The sequence below is a fragment of the Drosophila miranda genome, assembly GCF_003369915.1.
Source record: "Drosophila miranda strain MSH22 chromosome Y unlocalized genomic scaffold, D.miranda_PacBio2.1 Contig_Y1_pilon, whole genome shotgun sequence".
Classification (NCBI taxonomy): Eukaryota; Metazoa; Arthropoda; class Insecta; order Diptera; family Drosophilidae; genus Drosophila; species Drosophila miranda.
Window position 1 is genome coordinate 33,190,622 of NW_022881603.1, and position 24,828 is coordinate 33,215,449.

Here is a 24,828-nt window from a genome sequence, read left to right on the forward strand (position 1 = left end):
TGGAGAGTCGAGTCTTGCCTTGGCTTTTTCATGAATGCATCCGAGTTTATTCTAAGAATGGTGGTACGTGCAAAGCTTTCTTTTTTTGATGGCTCGCGCAAGCGCCTCTCGAAGGGACAGTGCTCGGACTGCCCGCAAAAGCTACCCGCAACATTTAACAGCGCGGGGGCGGACAACGGATAACATTTGCGTCACAGCTCGGTGGCTGTTGCTGTTTTTGCCGCCGCCAGGCTCATTCAAACAACGACGAACGAAGGCAACGCACGGCGAACGGATCGGAATTTCGTATCCCCATCCATATCCTTCCATATGTATCTGTTTCCCATTGAAGAACAAGTTTTCCCCTCTTCAATCTGAAAGAAAACTGCAACATTTGACATTTTAACCATCCTTTGACACTGCAACATCATCTTGTTCAACGGTAGACATTAAAAGAAGAGTGAAAAAGTTCCGTTAAGTGTCGAGAATTGTGCAAAAAACTGGACGCCCACGCGAAACGAAACTTGTGCGGTACGGTCTATGGTATACGGTTGTACCTTGTTGTTCAGTGCAGTTCGGGCTTCGGCTCTGGAGCAACCACTAGCAGCTGGCAGAACTTTGCCCATATCGTATGTGTATTTGTGCTGAAAATCAATAAACTCTGTCGTCGTCGTTGTGTAGGCTGCTCTGCTGAAAGGGCAAACCCGTCAACGTCAACCCGTCAGTAGCAGCCACCGTTAACCGGCCATATGGCAACTGTGCATTGTTAGGAAATTGTTATAGAATCGCGCAATAAAGGAAGGGAATCTTCAGCAATCGGTTATGCACCTGAAGACCTAGAAATTGTACAATTATAAAGTGCCAGAGAGCCTTGCAATATGGCGTCCAGATTGGAAATGAACGTTAGCATGGCACTGCTTGCAGCTGTGGTGTGCAGCATAGTGGGTCATTGCGAAATGTCCGTATACCCAGGTATGCCTAAACATAGCACAAATCCACTTACACACAATCATATAGATTCATGCATACATACACACATATAGTTTTAAGTTTTGTGCGTCGTGAATGGCGCAGGAGGAACGAACCAGCGACCGAGAAGCCAAGCCAGGATATTTGCCACTTCGTTTTGTGTATACTGTGCACTAGATATAGGTACATGTACATATACCTACATACATTTATAGATATGTATATGTAAGTATGTATGTACAATGTATACTGTATGTATCATATATTCACGAATCAAACCAAAACACCCACGCGCCCTTTGACTTCGTGTTCACGTCCGCCTTACGGAATACATACACTAGTATAGTATATGAAATGCAGCGTCAGAGAGCACATACACATATACATATGTATGTGTATGTAGTTGGATTTACAGTGTTATTGGTGTATGCATGTAATTGTCCGCCCACACAGGTGGGAGGCGGGCTTTGGTTATTTGCAATCTGTAAAAGGGATTTCAGCTTGATTTTTTTCGAAATATGTTTCCGTTGGGCATCTCCTTAGCCCCATTCTACAGAGTTTCCGCAGGTCCTTCCTCAATTGTATGCGCAACACATAACGGTACACTAAACACGATAAACTTTTCAAAGCACGTCACAGGCCCGTGGCCTGTACTGACTCTCGACTTCCTTTCTTTCTCGCCTTCTGGCGTGTTTGCTTTTGGCCTGTGCGCGTGTGTAATTGGTCTATTTTTAGGCCATTGGCGATTAAATGGACTTTTGTTTGTTTATTTCGAATCCTTTTTCTGGTATTGCCTTGGCCCAAAGAACGCGAGAGAGGTGGGCGGCGGCGGGGCACAGACCGTTTCGTGTTGCGACTATTTCGGACTGCTTCTATTTTCCGACTACTTTCTATTTTTCGACCGCTGACACGCACGAAATTTGTCATTAACATAATCACACCACGCCTCTCGTCAAGTTAACGCCCACTAATCAATTGCTCCTTTTGCCTACCCCCCACTCTACCAGGACTACGCCGCCGACCCATACAGGCCCCCGCTATGGATCCGCAGAACGAACAGGAATACGCTTTCCTTGCCCAAATGATGGAGCAGTACGCCCGCCGCCGGCTTCAGCATCAATTTGACCAGCAGCTGCACGAGATAAACATGAAGCTGGAACGCCAGCGGCAGCTGCTCGAGATGGAGCGCTACCGCCAGCGACAGCAGGAGCTGCAAGTGGAGCGTGAGTCGGAGGATGACTATGACGGTAACCTTAACAACTTGAACAACCAGCAGTACGACCAGTACGACAACGCGGAGGCCGAGCCCAGCTACGGCAGTCCCATCAGTAATGTGCCCGATATCCACTCGCCGGTGTATTTGCCCAGTCTTCCAAATCTTCCGAATCTGCCCAGCCGCCACGGTCTTCCCAACTTAGGTCGGAATAGTGTACCACGCGAGAGGATTCCCTTCGCGGTGGGACCCAACGATGCGCGCTTTTTCGACAACCCGAGCGATCCCTCGGGCGAGCTGGACTCTCGAGCCCTAGAGGACTACGAGGAGTATGCTCCAATTCAGCCCACACCCGAGGCGGCGACGGCTACCATCAAGACGAAGATTGACACGCCAGTTCATGCACCTGTCCCAGTGGAGCCGCCCAAACTGTTCGATGCCGCCAATGACAACTTCCATCGTATCAATCCCAACTCAGCGGCCGCCGCAGCTGTAGCGGGTGTTAATATACCCCAGGGTAAGGATCAAACACCCCACAAGCTGAACGCCCTGATCAGTAAGCTGCAGAAGCAGAGCAAGTCCCCGCATGTGACTCTGGTCAATGGAGGGGGCGAAGCCAATTCCGATCAGATTGTGCTTCGCCAGCACATGGGAATGAGTAGCGAAATGGGTGTCTACATTGTGGCCTTGATAGCGGGCATGAGCGCAGCGGTGACTGTGGGACTTCTAGCGCTAGGAGTGACCTGGTAAGTCACCCCCCAAGCTAGACGGTATCGAGTAAGTTGTAATACAATTTCTTTACAGGGTCCAGAATCGGAGCAAAGCAGCAGCGGACGTGGACTACCCGGCGTATGGTGTGACCGGACCCAACAAGGACGTCTCGCCCTCGGGCGACCGCAAGCTGGCCCAGAGCGCCCAGATGTACCATTACCAGCACCAGAAGCAGCAGATCATAGCCATGGAGAACTGTCAGGCTACCGATGGCAGCTGTGGAATGTCCGACGTGGAGAGCGATGACGACAACGAGGAGGGCGACTACACGGTGTACGAGTGTCCCGGCTTGGCGCCAACCGGTGAGATGGAGGTAAAGAATCCACTCTTCCTGGACGAGACGCCGGCCACCCCGGCCAACAATCTCTCCTCGGCGGCTGCTACCAACAACAACATTACCCAGGCCACTCCCCAGCAGCCACCCACCCTGAAGAAGGGTACGGTAAAGCCGAACATGAATCTGTTGAATGCCGCCGCCACAGCTGCCGCTGCCGCTGCCGCTGCAGCTGCTACTGGGCCAACTAATGGAGACGAGTCGAAGCAGAAGCGCAAGAGCAAGAAGTAAGCTGGAGATTGGATCTTTTTTCCCCCTTGGAAATGCCCGCAGGACGTGGCAACTGGTAAAGTTTGACTGATCCATTGTCAGCCAAATCCCACACAAACAGAAACGCAGATCATAATAGAAATTTGTCTATTCCATGGAATCTAATTCCCCGGCTGCAGCCCGCTCGAGTGCGCAAGAAAGCTTACACATAACATTCCAGATGGCAAACCCAGATACTCGTACACACACGGCAACTGTCTCTTATCTTCCCTTTGAATAAGCATATAAGTCCTATTACATGTGGCATTGTATTGTATCGTAATCGCATCGCTATGGTATATGTCAAGCTTCCCAGTGCATCTGTTCAGCCCATTGCAAATCCCAACCCCAACCCCATCCCCAGCACCCAACCCCAGTCGAATCCAGCTGTCAGTTGCAGAATGGGGAAACCAGGTTATGGCATTGCATTGCCTTCACCTGTGCACATTCAAGCGCAATTGATTCTCTCTTTACAATCCAAGATCTGTACTTATTTATGTCATAGGACAATTACCCGCACATACTCGTATGTGTATATTATATATGTATATTATATATTGTATATCAAACTCTTTTTTGGTTTCTGCAACTGGAATCAATTTATATGGGAAGCATACTTAAAAGTCTGGAGCAAAGGGCGGCCACAAGGCGAGCAACCAACTAAATGCTAACTAACATATTATATTATTATATACATACACACACACACACATATTGATATACACATAGATATATATTCATGTAATTATTGTATACATACATACATACATACATATGTACATATACCCGGGATTGGGAACGGAAGCGCAACCGGAATTCCCCTTTTACTTCGTAACTTCGTAGCTAACTATCTTTTTTATTTTTACTACGCTTTGTGATCGAATCCTAAATTATCTGTGTCAATTTAGAAATACAATTCTGGTAACCAAATCCAACACCTATACCCACTCACACATAGGTATGTACTATTAGATTGGAGAAGAGATACGAGAGATACTATGTTTTGAGGGAGGCATTATTTAGCGGAGAAGAGAATTATTTACAATTAAAACTTAACAGTAATTTCCCTGCACATTCATGTAAAGTAAATGAAAAACGACTGATAACACACAAAAGATAACACGCGTCTATTGTACAAAAATGAAAACGAAATGAAAAAGAAATGAAAATGAAATGAAGGAACGATTAAGCGGGATACGAGTACAATTTATTTACTGACTAGCAGAGAAAACTATCAGCGGAAACAAATCCAACAAACAAACAAAAAACCCAAAGAGAAACAGTTATAAGAAACTGTAACGAAACATTTGACTATTATTATAATATATTCCCAACTGCTGTAAATAAAACATGAATCGTTTAGGAGGAGGAGGAGGTAGACAGAGAGCTAGCTAAAGCTGGGAACCATTGCGGCCGAAACAATACACTGAAGACAGAATTGAAGAACTAACGAGTTGAAAAACCAACCAAAAAAACCCAAAAAAACCTAATTGATTGATTGATTACTAGAACATGCAAAGCATCTGGTGGAGGCATTGGAAATTGAATTTGAAATTTAAATCGCAACTGACTTGGCAACAATAAAAATGCAAGCAGAGCAGCATATGTATGTACGTTGAGCGTAATGTTGAGTTTGAAATATATATTTTATGGTGTTTGGCTAGAGACACGACAAAATAATCTGATTGAAACTGTGAAGGCATAAGCCTCCACAAAAGAAAACCTGACCACAACACTATCCCCTGTCAGCCCCGGGGGGGCTTATTATCCCATTATTACTTCATTTTTTATTACTTCATTTTTTAGTACTATTATGACAAAGACAACGCTGAATCTTTATTTTCCCCAAATTAAAAGTAAGAAAGAGGTTAAGAGAACCCCAAATGGTGAGGCCTTTTTACTTAGTAGTAGAATTAAGAGAACCGACACGAAAGAGAGACGCATACTACGCAGCAAAGAGAGCCAGCATGGAAGAGAGCGAAGCAGCAGAGAAGCCGTCGATCGGTCTTACGCCCACGCAGCCGAGGGAGAGAGCCGACGGCGAACCATGCAAACACCCCCGAGCCGAGGCCGGCAGCCGAAAGCTGCGCTGCAGCGAAGCGGCAGGCAGCCCTGATCTCCAAGGGCTGAACCAGAACGGTTGGGAAAAATAAACAGTGCCCCGACCCCGCGAGAAGTGAAAAAAATATATAAGTCGTGACCACCGTGACGAAGACCGGCCGCCGGACCCAAGGGGTTCTAGTCCAAACTCCTTAGCCAGGCTCTGCAGCTCGTCCTTCCTGCGGGACGCTATCCAGCGGATGTTCATCCTGATCCTGTTCTACTAATCGGGGCACCGGTGTGAGTCGTTATCAGCACGGTACTGGGTCAGGGCTCCTGTACTAGGATACACGGCACTGAGGTGGGGGGTCCTGTTCGAAGGACACGCGGCACGGTACTTGATTGATGATCCTGTACTAGGATACACAGCACTGGGTTGGATGATCCTGTCGAAGGATACGTGGCACGGTACAGGGAACGGTTCCCTGTGGAAGCTCGGTAATCTCTCCCTGACTCGGTAGTGACTCCCTGACTGCTTGGTAGTGACTCCCTGACTCGTGTTCCTACTCCGCCTTATATTGGCCGTGGCCATCCCGTTGTGACCGAGGGCTCCTCTGCGTTCGCCGGCTGTCCCTCGCTGCTCCGTTGTTCTACCGCTGCTTCGCTGCTTGGCTTCTCTGTCACTGTCCCGCTGCTCTGTCGCGGCGCCTTCTCCGCTCTGCCGCTGCCTCGCTGCTCTGTCGCTGCGCCGCTGCCGCTGCTTTCCTGCACTTCTCCGCTCTGCCGCTGGCTCGCTGCTCTGCCGCGGCTGCTTTGCTGCTCTGTCGCTGGTGCCGCTTTGTCGCCGTCGCGTGCCAAAGTTCTAGGCGCCTTCCGGGGCCATTTTCTTCCGGCACGCGGTGTCTTCGGCGTCTCTCCCCGTCTCTTTCTACTGCGTAGGTGGCTGGCTGCGTGGTTTTCCCCGGCGCGTCTGGGACATGGGCCGGCGGCTGTTGCTTGGGGGGGTATTAGGTAAACCAGCCTCAGCTGTACACAAGTCGAGGGATCAAAGCTTGGTGCTGGCTATTCGCCGGGGCTCTGATTTTGGGCTGCTAATCCCTGATTTGAAGTTTTCTGCTGCTGCTTAGTTCCCTTTTCACTTTTCACTGCTTTTCACTTCTCCCCTATGCTTACGGACTCTCCCCTCGTGTGTCCCTGCTCGGGCGCCATCTGTAAGGAAGTTCTCAGGCCGAGGTACAGCTTCTCAGTCTGTCCAGGGCCCGGTCCTTCCCCACAGCAAAATTTGTTGTGTGAGGACCTAAGGGGAGAGCCGTTCGCCGCGAAAGCGCACCCGTGGGGTGGATCGAGGCGTGGGTGAACCCGTGCTTGGAGAGCTGCAGAGACGTGCGTTGGGGGTCATGCGTGGCGGGAGGAGGGGGTTTGTGTCAGGGGTCGGAAGGGTAGGAGAGAGGGGAGCCCAGCTTAGCAGATGCCGCATGATCCACGTCTCACATCTGCGTCGCCGAGTCCCCAGGGCGAAGGTGTAGGAGAGGGAACCCAGCTTTGCGGATGCCGCATGATCCACGACTCACATCCACTTCGCCGGGCCCCAGGGAATAGGGAAGAGAGGGGGAGGGGCTGAGGGACTCCTACGGGCGAAAGTTCTGAAACCGGTGGGTTGAGGTGGGTGTCTTTATTGTGGGGGAATAAACGACAAAAATTTAATAGCTACCATGTGGATATCGATATCGATACGGATTTAACATTTTGGGAAACTTCTACTCCTGAGCTTACACCCTGCCTACTGCACCGATCTATCCCCCCAGAGCTCACATACGTGAGGTGGCTCATCCTTGTTTTCCCTTCCTTGGGTCCGGCGGCAACAGCAGAAGCAGAATTCATCAGCTAAGTCTCATATTTCAAAATGTTTTTAAGCCTAATTAAGTAAAAAAAAAATTAAACTAAGATGTTGTCGGAACAAATAATTAAGCTATTAGAGGCTATTAGAGGGAGATTAAAAAGATTGAAGCTGGTCATTTGACCAGCGATGTAATCCAAAGGTTAGGAGACCTTAAAAACAAAGTTACAGGCAATAATTCTGCACTGTTAACATATGGAGTAGTCGATCATGACTACTATAAGAGACAGCAGTACGAAAAAATGATTAAAAATATAGAGGACATACATAAAAAGTATGTAGAGTCAAAAAATAATGAAACATTAACGAAAGGGAAGGTAGAAAAAATAAACTTACAACCAGTGGAGACTGGAACTTTGAAGGAAAACATAGAGCCCAAAATTGACAATAGCATAGAAAAAGTATCTGAGGAAATCGACAGAATAGTGCAAAACGTAAGGACATATTTAGAGCAAACCATGCAGAGGTTTGATCAGGCTAAAATGGGAGAGTGTAGAATGAGAAAGGAAAAAATTGAGTTCCTCAGTAAAAAACTGAGCTCAAAAATTGAGGAGTTTAATCATAGCTATGAAACAAACGACAGCTTCAACGAGCAGATCGTCGAGTTGGACTTTGATATTCAAAGCATGTTGAGCAACCTAGAAGTTAGGATGCAAACCATAGCTGAAGAAAACAGCATTGATACTAAAGGGGCAATGGTAAAAAAGAAGATATCGATTTACCTGATCTTCCGAAAGTGGAAGTACCCACATTCTCGGGCTAAGAAAAAGAGTGGGACGGCTTTTCACAAATATTTTGTGAATTAATTCATAACAGAGATAGTCTAAGTACATCTCTAAAATTCAATTATTTGAAAATCGCGATAAAGGGTGAGGCACGGAGTATGGTAGCTCACCTTTTAACTGGGCCGCTGGAGAATTATAATGCCGCTTGGGAATTGCTGACCAAGCGGTATGAAAATAAGCGAAAAATTTTTTCGGATCAGCTGAATCGTTTACTAGACTTACCAAAGCTAGATCACGATTCAGCGAAACATATTAAATGGTTTTCTGATTCTATAAATGAGTCAATACATTTAATTAAATTAAAGTCACATTTAACAGAAGAAGTTGATGTGATTTTCGCGCACGTTGTGTTGAAATAATTCAACAAAGATACCTTACAATTATATGAAAGTCATATAAAAAGGACAAAAGAGATCCAAGCATTGCCAGATGTAAGGGAATTTTTAGAACAACGGTAAACTTCTCTTTACACGTCGCAGGATAAAGAGTGGAAACCGTTGAAAAAAGTAGTGCAATATGGTAAAATAAAAGAAAATTGTCCGTTATGTAAAATGGCAGGACATACCATAATTCACTGCTATAAGTTTAAGGGAATGAGTCCGATAGATGGAGGCCAGTTTATTAAAAAACAGCGCCTTTGCACAAAATGCTGTAGGCATGATATGTATAAGAAATGCTTTTCTGAAATTTTATGTGGGATTTGTAAAAAACCTCATCATACGATGCTCCACATTCCCTACGAAAAGAGGGAAAATGTTAACACTTGCTTGACAAAAGAACAAGCGTTCTTAGCCACAGCACTTATAAAAGTAAGGGCAAGGAATGGTGGCTATCAAAACCTTAGAGCTCTCATTGATTGTGGGTCGCAATGTACCATAATTTCAGAAGAAGCTGCGCAAATATTAAACTTAGTACGAAAAAGAGCGAACACCGAGGTAAGTGGAGTGTCATCTACAGACTCTTGCACTTCAAAGTACAAAATTACTTTATCGGTAAAAACTCGTGATTATAATAAAGGTCCTCTAAATATTGAAGCAATTATTCTTCCGAAACTGATGAAAGCTTTACCATTAAAGTCTTTCAATATTGATAAAACTAAGTGGCAAGATTATGTGTTGGCAGACCCTAACTTTAACAAACCAGGTAGGGTAGATGTAATAATTGGGATAGATTTGTATACCCATATTTTAAAAGACGGAGTAGTAAAAATAGACGGACTACTTGGACAAAATACAGAATTCGGATGGATTATATCCGGTTGCACCAAATCAAAAGGTGATAAATTTATTGTGGCGACAACAATTGAAGTTGGGGACTTAGAGCGGTTCTGGGAATTGAAAAGAATGACGTAGAAGAAGATGTGTGCGAGGAGCATTTCTTGGAAACAACAAGAAGAGATGAGAATGGTAGGTATGTGGTTAAAATACCATTTAAAAAAGAAAAGGATCTAGGAGATTCAAAACCCCCCAGCTATAGCGCGATTTTATAGTTTAGAAAGAAAGCTTAGCAATAATAAAACTTTAAAAGAAAATTATGTAAAGTTCATGCATGAATATAAAAACTTAGGACATATGGTAGAGTCAAAAGAAGATGGGAAATATTATTTACCCCATCAAGGAGTCATAAGAGATTCCAGTCTAACGACAAAGCTGAGGGTGGTTTTCGATGCTTCAGCAAAAACCACAAACAATAAAAGTTTAAATGATATCATGTGGGTTGGACCAAGGGTCCAAAAAGATATCTTCGATATTATGGTGAAATGACGTAAATGGCCATTTGTAATATCTGCGGACATTGAAAAAATGTACCGGCAAATTAATGTTGATAAAGACGATCAACAATATTTGCATATAATTTGGAGAGATAATCCCAACGAAAAGTTAAAAGATTATAAACTTACAACCGTTACGTACGGTACAGCTTCAGCACCCTACTTAGCAACCAGGGTGCTTTTGCAATAGCAGATAATTGCAAAAATCAAGCAATTAGGGAAATCATAAAGAATGATTTTTATATGGACGACCTGATGACAGGTGCCGACACGATACTGGATGCTAAAAAGCATGTAAAGGAAGTTTAAGAAAGATTAAGGAAATTAAATGGGGACACGTTAGAACTGAAGACAATCCAGCAGATGTAGCATCAAGGGGTATTAGTGCAGATAAGCTAAAAGATTTTTAGATTTGGTGGAAAGGGCCTCAATGGTTGGCGAAATCTAAGGAACATTGGCCAAAAGAGGAAATAGAAGAAAAATTAGTTGTTGGCACAACAATGGTAATAGCAAAAAATAACATTTTTTGTGAATTATTACAAAAATATTCGTGTATGCATAAACTAGAAAGAGTCATTGCATATGTATTGAGGTTTATTCAAATCAAAACCAAAAAGAAAGAATTTCCTTCATTTTTGACAGTGAAGGAGTTTAAGAGCGCCAAAGTATTAATAGTAAAACAACAACAAGCTATCCAATTCGGTTCCGAAATAGCTAGCCTAATTAATAAAAAGGAAATAGAAACAAAAAATAAACTATTAAGCTTAAATCCGTTCTTAGATAAAGACGGATTGTTACGAGTTGGAGGTAGATTGCAAAATTTGAGGTTAAACATCCCTTGATTTTAGATAAGTGTCACTTGACGTCTTTAATTATCAAGAATGCACATAAAGAAACATTGCACGGTGGAATTAATCTGATGCGAAACTATATCCAGCGAATGTTTTGGATATTTGGGCTAAGAAATTGCTTAAAGAAAAAACTTAAAGAGTGTGTCACCTGTGCTAGGTATCGACAGAATACTGCAGAACAAATTATGGGAAATCTGCAGAGCTACAATGTCGCACCCGTTTACAAATACAGGTGTAGACTTGGCCGGGCCTTACCATATCCGATGCTCTAAAAACCGGGGGCAGAAATCCTATAAGGGATATATTGCCGTATTCGTATGCAATGCGACAAAAGCTATTCATTTGGAAGTAGTCAGCGATCTTACTTCAGATGCATTTCTAGCTGCACTTAGAAGATTTTTTTCAAGAAGAGGAAAATGTGCAAAAAATTTTTACGATAATGGAACCAACTTTGTGGGAGCTTCGCGCAAATTAGACGAGGAATACCAAAAACGCCCTCAAAGACAACATAAAAGTGGTTCCAATATTAGACAGAGAACATATCGAGTGGCATTTTATTCCCCCTGCAGGACCTCACTTCGGAGGTATTTGGGAAGCTGGGGTAAAATCAGTGAAATATCACTTAAAAAGGGTAATTGGGGACAATAATTTAACCTATGAGGAAATGGCAACTCTATTATGTCAAATTGAAGCGGTACTAAATTCACGCCCTTTGTATACAGCTACAAATGATATTGACGATCTGGATGTATTAACACCAGGAAGGCCAATATTTGGCCCGATTGAGACAATTTCAGCGGAAACGAGGGGGAACGTTGTGAGTTGCTGCGGAGACCGCAACTCTACAGTTATACCCGATACTAAGTCAGTATGGCTCTCCTCCGGCAGACGCCGCTAATATTAAACGACACGACAAAGAGTGCGTGCGAGAGAGACAGAAAATCAGTCTGAGCGTGACGTCGGGCGCTGCGTAGCCAGTGCAAATTGATTTGTTCCTTTTGGCTATAAAAATGATCTGATCTGATCCAGATTCAGCAATCTGATAGATATGGTCATTATCTATGATTCTGCGTTTTTAGTTTTCTCGAATCTGCAATATTGTGGATGCAACAGATTTTCGTTCTTTGTGTAGGCGGAAGGGGGTGGGGCGAAATTTTGAGATATACGTTTTATAGTGAGATCTAACAGAAGTGCGGATACCAAATTTGGTTACTCTAGCCTTAATAGTGTCTGAGATTTGTGGATGCCCCAGATTTTCGTCCTTTGCGGGGGCGGAAGGGGGTGTGGCGAAATTTGAACACGAAACGGTCAAGGTCCGATATCACAGGAGTGTGGATACCAAATTTGGTTGCTCTGGCTCTTATAGGTTCTGAGATCCTTGAACTCATATTTTGCAATTGGCAAAACCGACCATGAAACCTGTGTGTTAGAGAGAGACAGAGCGAGAAAGAATGAAATTGTTTTCTTGATTCTGGCTATAATCATTATACGATCTGGTTCAGACTTTGCACTGTAGAAGATATAGTCATCTTCTACGATTCTGCGTTTTTGGTTTTATCGTATCTTTAAAAATGTGGATGCCACAGATTTTCGTCTTTTGTGGGGGCGGAAGTGGGCGGGGCGAAGTTTTGAAATATTTTTGTAGCAGTGACATATCACAGAAGTCTGGATCCAAAACATCGTTGCTCTAGCTCTTATAATCTTTGAGCACTAGGCGCTGAAGGGGACGGACAGACGGACAGACGGACGGACGGACGGACAGACGGACAGACAGACGGACATGGCTCAATCGACTCGGCTATTGATGCTGATCAAGAATATATATACTTTATGGGGTCGGAAACGATTCCTTCTGGACGTTACACACATCCACTTTTACCACAAATCTAATATACCCCAATACTCATTTTGAGTATCGGGTATAAAAAGGGGAAAGAATTGATTGGGAAAATGAGAGTTATGTGTGGTAAACTTTATACTTTTGAAGATCAATGCAATAATGTCTTAGATAATACGGAAAGACAAATTGTAGACCTGGAGGAAAATAATAAACTTTTCATGACTCAGGATAATAAAAGAAAAAAGCAAGCACCATTGGAGTTTATGGGCTCACTTTATCATATATTATTTGGGATAATGGACACCGAAGATAGGGAAGCGTTGGAAGGAAATATGAAAAATTTATTAGAAAACCAACATAACCTAGATGATTTAATTAAAAAAAAAACATCGGTGGTAGAGTCAACGGTAAATATTCTCAAAAGAACTACCGAGGAAATAAATTTGAACTTTAGATGTATGAGCGCTAGAGTAGAAAACATAACGGAAGCATTAAAGGAAATTTTCTATGTGTACAAAGAATCTATAAATTTCTTTATGGTAACAAAGCAACTAAGCTCCTTGATTGAAGAGTGCGATAAAATTCAATCAGCAGTTATAAATCTACTGATAGATATTAATCATGGTAGACTAAATCCAAATATTTTAAAACCTATACAATTAAAGGGAGAAATAGCAAAAAAAAGATAACTTATGAGAAACATTGGTGCTTCCAGGAAAAAGAACAGGAACAGAATTGAAGGAAATTTACAGCCTATTAACAGCGAATGGAATTTTTGTTGATAACAAATTAATTCTGAACGTGAAGATTCCCCTGTTTGGTAGACACGCATCACATTTGTTTAGGATAATTCCAATGCCGGTTGAGCATGAACAAGAATTAGTCAAGGTAGATTAGAGCTCCAGGTATTTAGTATATAATTTCGAAATTGATTCCTATCATTCGATGACTGAAGCTACCTTGAACAAATGCCAAAAATGGCAAACGAATAGAAGAGTATGCGAAGGTAATTGGCATTGGAGCAATGCCAATGATAATGCTTGTGAGATAGCTCCTTTCAAACCAAAGGGTAATTCAAATTGCGTTTATAGGAAGATAGCAGAGACAAGGTCATTTTGGGTCGAATTAGAAAGACAGGGTAGTTGGATCTTCAAAGTTCCAGTAAACACTAATGCTAGAATTCAATGTAGTAACTCAAATCAAGAACTAATTGATCTTCCGCAACAAGGAATTTTAACAATAATACATGGTTGTACTGTGCGAACCAATGATAAAATACTAGTACCTCATCACAGTATTCAAACAGAAAGCTACGAGCCAATTTCATCCTTTTATATAAGTAATATAAGTAAAATACCAAAAATTGTTTGGAATCCATTAACAGTACCATTAATTAACCATACAGAAGAAATGGATAAGTTAAGAAACGAAATAAAATTGTTAAAAGAAGGTCATCATGACTTAAAAGGACTTAAGTTCCATCATGTATCTGGACATGCGGCCTTGATTATCGGAATCATAATAATGATAATATTAATAATCTATGCCATAAGAAGAATTAAAGTAGCACGAAGACTGCAAACGATAGCACTTCCCTACCCACTGTAATTGACTGTAAATGATTATCTGTACTTGTAATTATAGCTATAAAGAAAATGTACACAAAAAGGTTCACAAGAATCAAAATACAAAACAATGCCACTTTCGGCCCTTTGCAGAATGTTCAAACATGAACATATTATCGTCAATACAATGCCACTTTCGGCCCCTTGCAGAATGTTTAAACATAAATAGATTATTGTACACATTCACTCATGTAACAACACCGATCTCTAAAGAAATCACATAAAGTAGACAAGTTATGAATGCACGGGTGTAAACAGAGATCTGTAACCCATTAATACGACAACAAAACACAAGTGGAGAAAACACTTAACAAATGCGGTCCTAAAATAAAACTAATGTAAGCATGTACTCAAATAGACACCCTCAGTAAAGTGTATCCTCTGCGTAGGTCTAACGATAATTATAGACTACCAAATTGTACCTCCTACCTCATTGTCAAATCACATACATATAAGGCTCTGATTTTAAGAATAAACTAACGGCTAACAAGCACGCTTTAGACCAAGCAGGGTTCATGTTGCTCCATGGCGAAAAGAAGGATCAACTGGCAAAGGGAGACTTTGAAATCTATTACACGGACGGGTCAGTCGCAGCTTTACATTCCAGCGCCGCTTTCCTGCACGATAGAACAGGTTTTTTAAACAACTATTACACGCACAAAATCCTTTCCTCGTTGACCGCCGAGCTGCTTGCTATCGAGAAGGCATTAGACCATGCTATTTCGTACAATTTTCCTCGTGTCGGGCTCCTGACAGACAGCAGAAACGGGGCTCTCATTCTGGCGAAGAACATTCAGGAAAACATTATCGCCTACAAAATCAGAGAAAAGGTTCAACAAAATCAACATCTATGAAATGTAGAGGTTCACTACATTCCCGGACACGCTAACATCCATCAGAACACTTCAGTTGACGCAGCAGCCAAAGAAGCCCACAGACGAGGGAAATACACAGTGGTTAAATGGAACCTTAAAGACTCTATGCGTGAAATACACAGAATTTTTATCGTCAAGCACCGAGGTTACTGCTCGCTTTTCCCGTCAACATCATCCAAGCCGTGGTTCCTAAATAAAACTAAGCTAAACTAAAAGAATCAACAGACTGCTTAGTGGTAACGCATTTGATAGGCACACACTCGCCAAAATGCATGCGATAGTATCGATAACGACTCGCACGTAATTTTTAATTGTACCAAGTACAGTATACTGTACAACAGTAGTGGTACAACCCAACAAGGCAAAACTTCCCATCTCTAAGAAAGAATAATCTACAAATTCTTTGAAAAAGAAAACATCAGCGCGTACCAAACACCTAATTGACTTCATCGACGAAATTGATGTAAAATTATAACAGTACTCCAACATCTTCATACTTTTCATAATAGTCAAAGAATTTACAATTTCCACCTTCAAAAGGCGGTCGGCCAAATCATCCCACGCTACTCAAGGGTAACTTAAACCCTAAAAAAAAAACAAAAACAAAAAAAAACTATGTCCTTTGACGCGATACCCAAGGATCTGAGGGGTCTGCGGGCGTGCCTGGTTTGTTCCTTGGTGAAGGTAGGTTATGTTTGCTCAACTCTGCATCAAATCATGTAAAATTTTTCGCGTCTTTCAGAGTTTTGATCAATTTGAGACTGACGGCTGCGAAAACTGCGAAGAGTTCATGCGCATGAAAGGCAACAAAGATAATGTGTACGACCACACCAGCAACAATTTTGATGGGCTTATAGCTTTGACAACACCCACCGATTCCTGGGTGGCGAAATGGCAGCGATTAGGTAAATCAATCTCAATGGAGTGCTGCACTGCCAGACAGTTTTTAATTTAAATTGTATGTATATTGTAGCTCGATTTACACGCGGCATCTATGCTATATCCGTATCAGGAACTTTACCTCAATCAACTTTAAGAGATATGAAGAACCGGGGTATTGTCTACAAATCCCGCGATAGGAGTCAACGCTAACGCTGTTGGAGTACTGTTATAATTTTACATCAATTTCGTCGATGAAGTCAATTAGGTGTTTGGTACGCGCTGATGTTTTCTTTTTCAAAGAATTTGTAGATTATACTTTCTTAGAGATGGGAAGTTTTGCCTTGTTGTGTTGTACCACTAACCATACAGTATACTGTACTTGGTACAATTAAAAATTACGTGCGAGTCGTTATCGATACTATCGCATGCATTTTGGCGAGTGTGTGCCTATCAAATGCGTTACCACTAAGCAGTCTGTTGATTCTTTTAGTTTAGCTTAGTTTTATTTAGGAACCACGGCTTGGATGATGTTGACGGGAAAAGCGAGCAGTAACCTCGGTGCTTGACGATAAAAATTCTGTGTATTTCACGCATAGAGTCTTTAAGGTTCCATTTAACCACTGTGTATTTCCCTCGTCTGTGGGCTTCTTTGGCTGCTGCGTCAACTGAAGTGTTCTGATGGATGTTAGCGTGTCCGGGAATGTAGTGAACCTCTACATTTCATAGATGTTGATTTTGTTGAACCTTTTCTCTGATTTTGTAGGCGATAATGTTTTCCTGAATGTTCTTCGCCAGAATGAGAGCCCCGTTTCTGCTGTCTGTCAGGAGCCCGACACGAGGAAAATTGTACGAAATAGCATGGTCTAATGCCTTCTCGATAGCAAGAAGCTCGGCGGTCAACGAGGAAAGGATTTTGTGCGTGTAATAGTTGTTTAAAAAACCTGTTCTATCGTGCAGGAAAGAGGCGTTGGAATGTAAAGCTGCGACTGACCCGTCCGTGTAATAGATTTCAAAGTCTCCCTTTGCCAGTTGATCCTTCTTTTCGCCATGGAGCAACATGAACCCTGCTTGGTCTAAAGCGTGCTTGTTAGCCGTTAGTTTATTCTTAAAATCAGAGCCTTATATGTATGTGATTTGACAATGAGGTAGGAGGTACAATTTGGTAGTCTATAATTATCGTTAGACCTACGCAGAGGATACACTTTACTGAGGGTGTCTATTTGAGTACATGCTTACATTAGATTTATTTTAGGACCGCATTTGTTAAGTGTTTTCTCCACTTGTGTTTTGTTGTCGTATTAATGGGTTACAGATCTCTGTTTACACCCGTGCATTCATAACTTGTCTACTTTATGTGATTTCTTTAGAGATCGGTGTTGTTACATGAGTGAATGTGTACAATAATCTATTTATGTTTAAACATTCTGCAAGGGGCCGAAAGTGGCATTGTATTGACGATAATATGTTCATGTTTGAACATTCTGCAAAGGGCCGAAAGTGGCATTGTTTTGTATTTTGATTCTTGTGAACCTTTTTGTGTACATTTTCTTTATAGCTATAATTACAAGTACAGATAATCATTTACAGTCAATTACAGTGGGTAGGGAAGTGCTATCGTTTGCAGTCTTCGTGCTACTTTAATTCTTCTTATGGCATAGATTATTAATATTATCATTATTATGATTCCGATAATCAAGGCCGCATGTCCAGATACATGATGGAACTTAAGTCCTTTTAAGTCATGATGACCTTCTGTTAACAATTTTATTTCGTTTCTTAACTTATCCATTTCTTCTGTATGGTTAATTAATGGTACTGTTAATGGATTCCAAACAATTTTTGGTATTTTACTTATATTACTTATATAAAAGGATGAAATTGGCTCGTAGCTTTCTGTTTGAATACTGTGATGAGGTACTAGTATTTTATCATTGGTTCGCACAGTACAACCATGTATTATTGTTAAAATTCCTTGTTGCGGAAGATCAATTAGTTCTTGATTTGAGTTACTACATTGAATTCTAGCATTAGTGTTTACTGGAACTTTGAAGATCCAACTACCCTGTCTTTCTAATTCGACCCAAAATGACCTTGTCTCTGCTATCTTCCTATAAACGCAATTTGAATTACCCTTTGGTTTGAAAGGAGCTATCTCACAAGCATTATCATTGGCATTGCTCCAATGCCAATTACCTTCGCATACTCTTCTATTCGTTTGCCATTTTTGGCATTTGTTCAAGGTAGCTTCAGTCATCGAATGATAGGAATCAATTTCGAAATTATATACTAAATACCTGGAGCTCTAATCTACCTTGACTAATTCTTGTTCATGCTCAACCGGCATTGGAATTATCCTAAACAAATGTGATGCGTGTCTACCAAACAGGGGAATCTTCACGTTCAGAATTAATTTGTTATCAACAAAAATTCCATTCGCTGTTAATAGGCTGTAAATTTCCTTCAATTCTGTTCCTGTTCTTTTTCCTGGAAGCACCAATGTTTCTCATAAGTTATCTTTTTTTTGCTATTTCTCCCTTTAATTGTATAGGTTTTAAAATATTTGGATTTAGTCTACCATGATTAATATCTATCAGTAGATTTATAACTGCTGATTGAATTTTATCGCACTCTTCAATCAAGGAGCTTAGTTGCTTTGTTACCATAAAGAAATTTATAGATTCTTTGTACACATAGAAAATTTCCTTTAATGCTTCCGTTATGTTTTCTACTCTAGCGCTCATACATCTAAAGTTCAAATTTATTTCCTCGGTAGTTCTTTTGAGAATATTTACCGTTGACTCTACCACCGATGTTTTTTTTTTAATTAAATCATCTAGGTTATGTTGGTTTTCTAATAAATTTTTCATATTTCCTTCCAACGCTTCCCTATCTTCGGTGTCCATTATCCCAAATAATATATGATAAAGTGAGCCCATAAACTCCAATGGTGCTTGCTTTTTTCTTTTATTATCCTGAGTCATGAAAAGTTTATTATTTTCCTCCAGGTCTACAATTTGTCTTTCCGTATTATCTAAGACATTATTGCATTGATCTTCAAAAGTATAAAGTTTACCACACATAACTCTCATTTTCCCAATCAATTCTTTCCCCTTTTTATACCCGATACTCAAAATGAGTATTGGGGTATATTAGATTTGTGGTAAAAGTGGATGTGTGTAACGTCCAGAAGGAATCGTTTCCGACCCCATAAAGTATATATATTCTTGATCAGCATCAATAGCCGAGTCGATTGAGCCATGTCCGTCTGTCTGTCCGTCTGTCCGTCCGTCCGTCCGTCTGTCCGTCTGTCCGTCCCCTTCAGCGCCTAGTGCTCAAAGATTATAAGAGCTAGAGCAACGATGTTTTGGATCCAGACTTCTGTGATATGTCACTGCTACAAAAATATTTCAAAACTTCGCCCCGCCCACTTCCGCCCCCACAAAAGACGAAAATCTGTGGCATCCACATTTTTAAAGATACGATAAAACCAAAAACGCAGAATCGTAGAAGATGACTATGTCTTCTACAGTGCAAAGTCTGAACCAGATCGTATAATGATTATAGCCAGAATCAAGAAAACAATTTCATTCTTTCTCGCTCTGTCTCTCTCTAACACACAGGTTTCATGGTCGGTTTTGCCAATTGCAAAATATGAGTTCAAGGATCTCAGAACCTATAAGAGCCAGAGCAACCAAATTTGGTATCCACACTCCTGTGATATCGGACCTTGACCGTTTCGTGTTCAAATTTCGCCACACCCCCTTCCGCCCCCGCAAAGGACGAAAATCTGGGGCATCCACAAATCTCAGACACTATTAAGGCTAGAGTAACCAAATTTGGTATCCGCACTTCTGTTAGATCTCACTATAAAACGTATATCTCAAAATTTCGCCCCACCCCCTTCCGCCTACACAAAGAACGAAAATCTGTTGCATCCACAATATTGCAGATTCGAGAAAACTAAAAACGCAGAATCATAGATAATGACCATATCTATCAGATTGCTGAATCTGGATCAGATCAGATCATTTTTATAGCCAAAAGGAACAAATCAATTTGCACTGGCTACGCAGCGCCCGACGTCACGCTCAGACTGATTTTCTGTCTCTCTCGCACGCACTCTTTGTCGTGTCGTTTAATATTAGCGGCGTCTGCCGGAGGAGAGCCATACTGACTTAGTATCGGGTATAACTGTAGAGTTGCGGTCTCCGCAGCAACTCACAACGTTCCCCTCGTTTCCGCTGAAATTGTCTCAATCGGGCCAAATATTGGCCTTCCTGGTGTTAATACATCCAGATCGTCAATATCATTTGTAGCTGTATACAAAGGGCGTGAATTTAGTACCGCTTCAATTTGACATAATAGAGTTGCCATTTCCTCATAGGTTAAATTATTGTCCCCAATTACCCTTTTTAAGTGATATTTCACTGATTTTACCCCAGCTTCCCAAATACCTCCGAAGTGAGGTCCTGCAGGGGGAATAAAATGCCACTCGATATGTTCTCTGTCTAATATTGGAACCACTTTTATGTTGTCTTTGAGGGCGTTTTTGGTATTCCTCGTCTAATTTGCGCGAAGCTCCCACAAAGTTGGTTCCATTATCGTAAAAATTTTTTGCACATTTTCCTCTTCTTGAAAAAAATCTTCTAAGTGCAGCTAGAAATGCATCTGAAGTAAGATCGCTGACTACTTCCAAATGAATAGCTTTTGTCGCATTGCATACGAATACGGCAATATATCCCTTATAGGATTTCTGCCCCGGTTTTTAGAGCATCGGATATGGTAAGGCCCGGCCAAGTCTACACCTGTATTTGTAAACGGGTGCGACATTGTAGCTCTGCAGATTTCCCATAATTTGTTCTGCAGTATTCTGTCGATACCTAGCACAGGTGACACACTCTTTAAGTTTTTTCTTTAAGCAATTTCTTAGCCCAAATATCCAAAACATTCGCTGGATATAGTTTCGCATCAGATTAATTCCACCGTGCAATGTTTCTTTATGTGCATTCTTGATAATTAAAGACGTCAAGTGACACTTATCTAAAATCAAGGGATGTTTAACCTCAAATTCCGCGTTGGAGTTTTGCAATCTACCTCCAACTCGTAACAATCCGTCTTTATCTAAGAACGGATTTAAGCTTAAAAGTTTATTTTTTGTTTCTATTTCCTTTTTATTAATTAGGCTAGCTATTTCGGAACCGAATTGGATAGCTTGTTGTTGTTTTACTATTAATACTTTGGCGCTCTTAAACTCCTTCACTGTCAAAAATGAAGGAAATTCTTTCTTTTTGGTTTTGATTTGAATAAACCTCAATACATATGCAATGACTCTTTCTAGTTTATGCATACACGAATATTTTTGTAATAATTCACAAAAAATGTTATTTTTTGCTATTACTATTGTTGTGCCAACAACTAATTTTTCTTCTATTTCCTCTTTTGGCCAATGTTCCTTAGATTTCGCCAACCATTGAGGCCCTTTCCACCAAATCTAAAAATCTTTTAGCTTATCTGCACTAATGCCCCTTGATGCTACATCTGCTGGATTGTCTTCAGTTCTAACGTGTCCCCATTTAATTTCCTTAATCTTTCTTAAACTTCCTTTACATGCTTTTTAGCATCCAGTATCGTGTCGGCACCTGTCATCAGGTCGTCCATATAAAAATCATTCTTTATGATTTCCCTAATTGCTTGATTTTTGCAATTATCTGCTATTGCAAAAGCACCCTGGTTGCTAAGTAGGGTGCTGAAGCTGTACCGTACGTAACGGTTGTAAGTTTATAATCTTTTAACTTTTCGTTGGGATTATCTCTCCAAATTATATGCAAATATTGTTGATCGTCTTTATCAACATTAATTTGCCGGTACATTTTTTCAATGTCCGCAGATATTACAAATGGCCATTTACGTCATTTCACCATAATATCGAAGATATCTTTTTGGACCCTTGGTCCAACCCACATGATATCATTTAAACTTTTATTGTTTGTGGTTTTTGCTGAAGCATCGAAAACCACCCTCAGCTTTGTCGTTAGACTGGAATCTCTTATGACTCCTTGATGGGGTAAATAATATTTCCCATCTTCTTTTGACTCTACCATATGTCCTAAGTTTTTATATTCATGCATGAACTTTACATAATTTTCTTTTAAAGTTTTATTATTGCTAAGCTTTCTTTCTAAACTATAAAATCGCGCTATAGCTGGGGGGTTTTGAATCTCCTAGATCCTTTTCTTTTTTAAATGGTATTTTAACCACATACCTACCATTCTCATCTCTTCTTGTTGTTTCCAAGAAATGCTCCTCGCACACATCTTCTTCTACGTCATTCTTTTCAATTCCCAGAACCGCTCTAAGTCCCCAACTTCAATTGTTGTCGCCACAATAAATTTATCACCTTTTGATTTGGTGCAACCGGATATAATCCATCCGAATTCTGTATTTTGTCCAAGTAGTCCGTCTATTTTTACTACTCCGTCTTTTAAAATATGGGTATACAAATCTATCCCAATTATTACATCTACCCTACCTGGTTTGTTAAAGTTAGGGTCTGCCAACACATAATCTTGCCACTTAGTTTTATCAATATTGAAAGACTTTAATGGTAAAGCTTTCATCAGTTTCGGAAGAATAATTGCTTCAATATTTAGAGGACCTTTATTATAATCACGAGTTTTTACCGATAAAGTAATTTTGTACTTTGAAGTGCAAGAGTCTGTAGATGACACTCCACTTACCTCGGTGTTCGCTCTTTTTCGTACTAAGTTTAATATTTGCGCAGCTTCTTCTGAAATTATAGTACATTGCGACCCACAATCAATGAGAGCTCTAAGGTTTTGATAACCACCATTCCTTGCCCTTACTTTTATAAGTGCTGTGGCTAAGAACGCTTGTTCTTTTGTCAAGCAAGTGTTAACATTTTCCCTCTTTTCGTAGGGAATGTGGAGCATCGTATGATGAGGTTTTTTACAAATCCCACATAAAATTTCAGAAAAGCATTTCTTATACATATCATGCCTACAGCATTTTGTGCAAAGGCGCTGTTTTTTAATAAACTGGCCTCCATCTATCGGACTCATTCCCTTAAACTTATAGCAGTGAATTATGGTATGTCCTGCCATTTTACATAACGGACAATTTTCTTTTATTTTACCATATTGCACTACTTTTTTCAACGGTTTCCACTCTTTATCCTGCGACGTGTAAAGAGAAGTTTACCGTTGTTCTAAAAATTCCCTTACATCTGGCAATGCTTGGATCTCTTTTGTCCTTTTTATATGACTTTCATATAATTGTAAGGTATCTTTGTTGAATTATTTCAACACAACGTGCGCGAAAATCACATCAACTTCTTCTGTTAAATGTGACTTTAATTTAATTAAATGTATTGACTCATTTATAGAATCAGAAAACCATTTAATATGTTTCGCTGAATCGTGATCTAGCTTTGGTAAGTCTAGTAAACGATTCAGCTGATCCGAAAAAATTTTTCGCTTATTTTCATACCGCTTGGTCAGCAATTCCCAAGCGGCATTATAATTCTCCAGCGGCCCAGTTAAAAGGTGAGCTACCATACTCCGTGCCTCACCCTTTATCGCGATTTTCAAATAATTGAATTTTAGAGATGTACTTAGACTATCTCTGTTATGAATTAATTCACAAAATATTTGTGAAAAGCCGTCCCACTCTTTTTCTTCGCCCGAGAATGTGGGTACTTCCACTTTCGGAAGATCAGGTAAATCGATATCTTCTTTTTTACCATTGCCCCTTTAGTATCAATGCTGTTTTCTTCAGCTATGGTTTGCATCCTAACTTCTAGGTTGCTCAACATGCTTTGAATATCAAAGTCCAACTCGACGATCTGCTCGTTGAAGCTGTCGTTTGTTTCATAGCTATGATTAAACTCCTCAATTTTTGAGCTCAGTTTTTTACTGAGGAACTCAATTTTTTCCTTTCTCATTCTACACTCTCCCATTTTAGCCTGATCAAACCTCTGCATGGTTTGCTCTAAATATGTCCTTACGTTTTGCACTATTCTGTCGATTTCCTCAGATACTTTTTCTATGCTATTGTCAATTTTGGGCTCTATGTTTTCCTTCAAAGTTCCAGTCTCCACTGGTTGTAAGTTTATTTTTTCTACCTTCCCTTTCGTTAATGTTTCATTATTTTTTGACTCTACATACTTTTTATGTATGTCCTCTATATTTTTAATCATTTTTTCGTACTGCTGTCTCTTATAGTAGTCATGATCGACTACTCCATATGTTAACAGTGCAGAATTATTGCCTGTAACTTTGTTTTTAAGGTCTCCTAACCTTTGGATTACATCGCTGGTCAAATGACCAGCTTCAATCTTTTTAATCTCCCTCTAATAGCCTCTAATAGCTAATAATTAATTATTTGTTCCCACAACATCTTAGTTTAATTTTTTTTTTACTTAATTAGGCTTAAAAACATTTTGAAATATGAGACTTAGCTGATGAATTCTGCTTCTGCTGTTGCCGCCGGACCCAAGGAAGGGAAAACAAGGATGAGCCACCTCACGTATGTGAGCTCTGGGGGGATAGATCGGTGCAGTAGGCAGGGTGTAAGCTCAGGAGTAGAAGTTTCCCAAAATGTTAAATCCGTATCGATATCGATATCCACATGGTAGCTATTAAATTTTTGTCGTTTATTCCCCCACAATAAAGACACCCACCTCAACCCACCGGTTTCAGAACTTTCGCCCGTAGGAGTCCCTCAGCCCC

The 24,828-nt window shown here is 40.9% G+C and overlaps 2 protein-coding genes across 3 annotated transcripts in view; both read left to right on the forward strand.

The window, feature by feature from the left end:
• Positions 1-211: 211 nt before the first annotated feature.
• Positions 212-24,828, forward strand: part of LOC108158788 — a 31,230-nt gene continuing 6,613 nt past the window's right edge. Inside the window, exons 1-3 of one of the 2 annotated variants that reach the window (XM_033394913.1) lie at positions 858-951; positions 1,956-2,907; positions 2,966-5,207. In XM_033394913.1, the coding sequence (XP_033250804.1) occupies positions 858-951; positions 1,956-2,907; positions 2,966-3,497 (1,578 nt within the window). In that variant the 3' untranslated portion in view covers positions 3,498-5,207. Of the gene's footprint in view, positions 952-1,955; positions 2,908-2,965; positions 5,208-24,828 lie in introns of those variants that run through there. The other variant, XM_033394914.1, reaches the window with a different exon arrangement.
• On the forward strand, positions 15,642-16,306 carry LOC117189841 (transcription elongation factor SPT4-like). The gene is made up of 3 exons (XM_033394916.1): positions 15,642-15,883; positions 15,942-16,104; positions 16,173-16,306. Exons 1-3 carry the CDS (start codon positions 15,815-15,817, stop codon positions 16,289-16,291), a joined length of 351 nt encoding a protein of 116 aa, XP_033250807.1. The 5' UTR covers positions 15,642-15,814; the 3' UTR covers positions 16,292-16,306.

What these genes read in the sequence shown, in the direction of transcription:
- LOC117189841 (XM_033394916.1), top strand. Translation starts at nt 15,815, where the DNA reads ATGTCCTTTGACGCGATACCCAAGGATCTGAGGGGTCTGCGGGCGTGC. An exon ending in TGGTTTGTTCCTTGGTGAAG is followed by an intron (nt 15,884 to 15,941) that starts GTAGGTTATGTT and finishes CGCGTCTTTCAG; the next exon opens with AGTTTTGATCAATTTGAGAC. An exon ending in GGCGAAATGGCAGCGATTAG is followed by an intron (nt 16,105 to 16,172) that starts GTAAATCAATCT and finishes TGTATATTGTAG; the next exon opens with CTCGATTTACACGCGGCATC.